At 38.7% G+C, this 5,631-nt stretch overlaps 1 protein-coding gene across 1 annotated transcript; it reads left to right on the forward strand.

Annotated features, from left to right (window-relative positions):
- Window positions 1–2,669: 2,669 nt before the first annotated feature.
- On the forward strand, window positions 2,670–4,386 carry LOC132067071 (E3 ubiquitin-protein ligase ATL42-like). The gene has a single exon (XM_059460217.1). The coding sequence runs from the start codon at window positions 2,932–2,934 to the stop codon at window positions 4,180–4,182; it is 1,251 nt and encodes a 416-aa protein (XP_059316200.1). The 5' UTR covers window positions 2,670–2,931; the 3' UTR covers window positions 4,183–4,386.
- The last annotated feature ends 1,245 nt before the right edge of the window (window positions 4,387–5,631 follow it).

Here is a 5,631-nt window from a genome sequence, read left to right on the forward strand (position 1 = left end):
CCCTGTTCTGATGGGGTTGCATCAGGGATCAGCTCTTAGCCCGTTTCTATTCGTCTTGGTGATAGATGAATTGACGCGACAAATACAAGGTGAGGTGCCTTTATGTATGTTGTTCGCGGATGACATAGTCCTGATTGACGAGACTCGCAGCGGAGTTAACGATAAGGCTGGAGGGTGGAGACGAGCGTTGGAGTCTAAAGGATTTAAATTGAGTAGAACCCGGACGAGAATACTTGAGTGCGGAGTTCGTGGCGTACCGCATGAGGATGACGAGGAAGTGAGGCTTGGTACCCAGGCCATTCAAAAGAAAGGAAGTTTCAAGTATCTTGGGTCTATTATACAGGGAGATGGGGATATCGATGAAGATGTTTCACATCGTATTAGTGCAGGGTGGATGAAATGGAGGCTCGCCTCCGGAGTGCTGTGTGACAAGAAAGTGCCACCAAAACTTAAAGGCAAGTTTTACAAAGTGGTGGTTAGACCGACTTTATTGTACGGGGTGGAGTGTTGGCCAGTCAAGAACTTTCATGTTCAGAAGATGAAAGTCGCGGAAATGCGAATGCTGCGATGGATGTATGGGCACACTAGGAGGGATAGAATTAGGAATGAAGATATCCGAGACAAGGCGGGAGTGGCATCGGTGGAGGACAAGATGCGGGAAGCGAGGCTGAGATGGTTTGGGCATGTGAAGAGGAGAGGCACAGAGGCTCCAGTGCGGAGGTGTGAGAGGTTGGCTATAGACGGTTTCAGGAAAGGTAAAGGGAGGCCAAAGAAGTATTGAGGGAGAGGTGATTAGACGGGATATGGCACGGTTTCGGCTCACCGAGGACACGACCTTAGATAGGAGGTTGTGGAGGACTCGGATTAGGATAAGGCTAGGTTGCTTATCCTTTCACCATAGTAGTTGTAGTTTTGCTCATTCGTTTATTGCTATTTGATTTCTGCTTATATTTGTTGGGCCTTTGTACTTTGATTATCTTATTTATCTATGGTACTTAATGCTCCTTTCTACCATGACTTTCTCGCTTTTGTTATTCCTCATTTTCATATTGTTTTTGATATGCTTGGCCCTATCTGACCTTTTGTCTTGTTTTCCTCTCTTGAGCCGAGGGTCTTTCGGAAAACGATCGCACTTACGCTTTCAAGGGTGGGGTTAGGTGCACAGTACACTCTCACCCCTCCCGGACCCACGCGGTGGGATTCCACTGGGCTTCTTGTTGTTGTTGATCTTGACTTGCTAAAGCTTTGCCATTGAAACTATTAGAGTAACTCAACATAATTCACGGACGTGAACTTTTTCTTCTCTGTTGTAAATGTGTTAGAATTAGATAGGAAGATGTTTATTTTTTTGGTTTAATTCATTAAACTAATTACTCCCTCCATTTTAATTCACGTGACACTATTTCCTATTTAGTAAGTTAAAAAAAAAATGACACATTTAAGATCACAAGTCTTATAAGTCTGTCTTTCTCTATTAAATTTTGCACTTAGTCGAACATGTACATGTTCACATAAAATGAAATAGAGGGCATACCTCTTATGATATGAGGTATTAATCACCATGCCAACTAGCAATGCTTCATATTAAGACGTGCTTAAGAGCTATTAATATCATGCGTCATCCAACCTAATCCAAGAAAATAATTTTATTTAATTAGCACAGATGCATTATCTGTCATTTCTGTTGACTACGCAAAAAGTTCCTTTACCCTTGAGGATTCATCCATGTGCTTTTGCAGAAAACAATGCGGATTTTGTGTTTTTATTTATTGCTGACAGCGTTTTTTGTTTCCTGTAAGAATGTGTTCAGCTACATTCTGTATGTGTATAAATAAAGTTTTGCTTCTTTTTCTTCGACAAAATTTGAACCATTTTATCAACTTTATAGCAACTTCTCTTTTTCATTGAGAAAACGTCATTCTTCACTCATTCAAATACAACTTCGCAAATGAAAATGATAAAGCAATATTCATTTTTTTTTATCACCTCCCCTCTCGTCACATAGTCTTCCAATGCAGGCTCTAACTCGGATGACTCAATTTGTTTACACTAGTTTTCAGAACTTATCTTAAAACAGTACCAATTCATGTTACAGTATCTAAATAACACTGTCAAATTAAAGTTTTTTCCTGAGTTTCTGTTTTACAGAGATAGCCTTTATCCTGCCTAGTGAGATTGTCGGAAAATTCAACACTAATTGAAAGGGTGTAGTCAGATGGTTGGGATTTCTCCACCATTAATCAGATATCTCGGGGTCAAGCGGGGAGGAGGCAGAGGGGTGCAAGGGGGTTCAATTGAATCCCCTTCATTAAAAAATTATACTATGTAAATGGGATAATTATTTTGCATATATATAAGTTGTTGAATCTCCTTGACATAATATTTTTTTGAATCCCCTTATTTGAATTCGTGGCTCCGCCACTGGGGTCAAGCTCTAGGAAGCGAGAACCTCTTAGTATGGAGCGTTTTACCCCCTGAGAGGACTTATACGGCGCGAATTCAAATTAGTCGAGTCAGTACGTTTCATATACTGAATATCTAAAAAAAAATATTGGAAGTTCAGCCCTGGCTAGTTGTCCTCTAGGTATGAATGAGATGAAGTGCTTGCGTCAGAGGCTGCATCCTTTCAAAATTGAGTAGGTAAAAGATAACGATATTATTCTAATTTTATTAGGCCCCAAGTCAGAAGAATATGTGTTCATGTTTAAGCCTTCCCAAATTTCCATCACTTACATAATATTCCCAGTTTTAAAACTTTCAGCAGACCTCACATCCACAAATAAAGAAAACAATCCGTGAAGATACCAAGAATACAGACCAACCAGGTGGATACACTTCCCCAAATATAAAAAATAAATATTGAGACACAACAAACCAATGTCAAACTACCCTCTATAGTTTGAGAGCCTCTCTATACACAACATAAAGGAGATGTATTTTCATAAGCCTTTGATTTATCGGAAGTTCAATCTTTTCATGAATCAATTAAGTATCTTTTTAATGTTAGCAGTGCTTTCTTTGAATGTGAGAGCTGATCATGAAGATTTGCCATCTTCAGAAGATGCTGTTAGCAGTTTCCAGCCAAGCCTTGCTGTTGTTATCGGTGTCCTTTCTATCATGTTTTCACTAACTTTTCTTCTACTCCTCTATGCCAAGTTCTGTCATAGGACATCTTCTCCTGTTCATAACAGCACCAACCTTCATATTCAGGATGGACTTGTTCGATCAGTGTCTCGTTCCTCAGGTATCGATAAAACTGTGGTGGAATCGCTCCCTTTTTTCAGATTCTCTCTACTGAAAGGGTCCAAACAAGGGCTTGAATGTGCTGTTTGCTTATCAAAATTTGAAGATATTGAAATTCTTAGATTGCTTCCTATGTGTAAACATGCCTTTCATATTGACTGTATTGATCAGTGGCTGGAAAAACATTCAACCTGCCCTCTTTGCAGGCATAAGATCAGTTCTGAAGACCTTTCATTACTTACATATTCAGATAGTTTGAGATTCTTATGGAATCAGTCAAGAGAGGAATCAAATTTGGAACTTTATATTCAAAGAGAGGGAAATGGATCCTCAAGATTTAGTATCGGAAGTAGCTTTAGGAAATCTGAAAAGGGTAAGAAGGAAGAAGAATTGCCAATACAAGAAAACAATGAGAAAGCACTACACAGGTTCAATCATAAGATCATAATCTCAGATGTTGTCTTCAAGAATCGATGGAGCAACGTGAGTTCTTCTGACCTGATATTCTTGAATTCGGAAATGCTTAATGGCATGACAAGCAACAGATTCTCATCAATGGACAGAAAAACTGAGCAATCCACGGCAAGAAGAGTGATAGAAGAAGGTCAAAGGATGAATATCAAGGATGAAATGGAAAGGAAAAGATTGTTCGAGACTAAATTCAAGCAAAATAGTCTTGTTGCAGCCCCTGTATCAGCAAGTACATCAAAAGTAGTAAATCAAAATGAGAAAAGATCCATGTCAGAAATTATAGTGCATCCAAGATTCATAGATTTCAACAACAGGAATAGAGAGCTTTCAGTTCCACAAAACAATGTGAAAGAGGAAAGGAGGAGGAAGCTTTGGCTTCCAATTGTAAGGAGAACAGTCAAGTGGTTTGCTAATAGGGAAAGAAACTCAGTACAGACACAAAATACAACACAAACACTAAATGTATAGACTTTGCCTTCTTATTGTGGGATCCTAATTCTCTTCACTTCTGGTGCATCATGGAAGTAAAATTTGAACCTTCACAGATAATAATCTTAGTTCAGAAAAGCAGACAATTTTTTTCGTTTGTTTGTAATTTCCTTCTATGAGCAAGATTTTCAGTTACAAACTACTTTAACAGATTATAATAGTAAAAATGAAAGATTGTACTGATTCAGTTTCCCCAGGATAATCAAGGCAATTAGCAACTTTAATTGTGTGATCGGCTGTTAGGACGATGGGGACAATTTAAAGTAGTCAAGCTCATAGACGGATCCAGGACTTAAAGTTTATGGGATCGTGTAACGACTTCAAGTTAAAATGCAATAATAACTGAGTTCACAATCACAACATTTATGAATATTTTGTAATTTTCTTAATACAAAATACATGGCCTTAACAGAAGCTCCTAGGTTCACATGAACCTATACCTATAGGCTAGGTCTGCCCTGCTCAAGTTCTGATTGTTCTTATGGGGTTAGTGAATCTTTCTCGAGATTCTTCTTTTTGGTTGGGGAGGAATAGATCGTGAATCATTCCACTATAGATGAAACAAAAAGGCTAGAATCTTTCTAATGATGCAAAAACATTTACTACATGACATTGCTGGTTATGATTTATTGTATCAAAAGTGTTGACTTAGATGGTAAGTACATTTTCCTTTGTTAATTTTGTTTTAAGTTTCACCAGGCTCAATGTGAATGTAAATTAAGCTACCAATCCTGAGAAAAAAGTGGTATTTTAAATGTTGATTGTATACGGTAAAAACTGGATTAACGCTTAGCCGGTGAGACCGGGGACCGAGAAAAGGAAGAAGACAAGCACGAGCGTTCAGACCGGGGGTATGACATCAGTAGTGCTTGATCGTAAGAAGCCTGGGAGGAAAACCGTGTCCGATTTATCCGGGGCGAACTACTTTATCGCTAATCCTGGTTTCTACATGGTCGAGTCGATAGTGGCCATTGGTCGGTTTCTCGCACTGGTTGACGTTGATCGTTAGTCCGGTTTCTTCATGGCCGTTATGATCGTGGCCGTTGGTCCGGTTAATCAGTTATTCAACTGCCACGTGTGAAGACCGTTTTGCCACCTAATGCTGACAACCTTATCCATATTAGGGGCCTCCATTATTCTAAAAGGGCTTTATGATGTATGAAAGACCCATAGAGAAAAACTATAAATAGGGGGCACTTTCCTACTTTTAGGGGTTAGCTTTTTCAGATCTAAAACATTGTATTAGACTTTTATTGAAGCTTTTGCTTCTTCTTATCATTCTTTTTCTAATTTTGGTCCGGTTTGCGGTGTTAACTTCATTTAACCACATTAATCGATTAGATTGAAAATACGTACATCTATCCATTTTAAAACCAAGTATTGATGTTATCAATTATTAGCACGTGGTTTTTAAGTCATTATAAGAAG

Source organism: Lycium ferocissimum, chromosome 8 (assembly GCF_029784015.1).
Source record: "Lycium ferocissimum isolate CSIRO_LF1 chromosome 8, AGI_CSIRO_Lferr_CH_V1, whole genome shotgun sequence".
NCBI lineage: Eukaryota > Viridiplantae > Streptophyta > Magnoliopsida > Solanales > Solanaceae > Lycium > Lycium ferocissimum.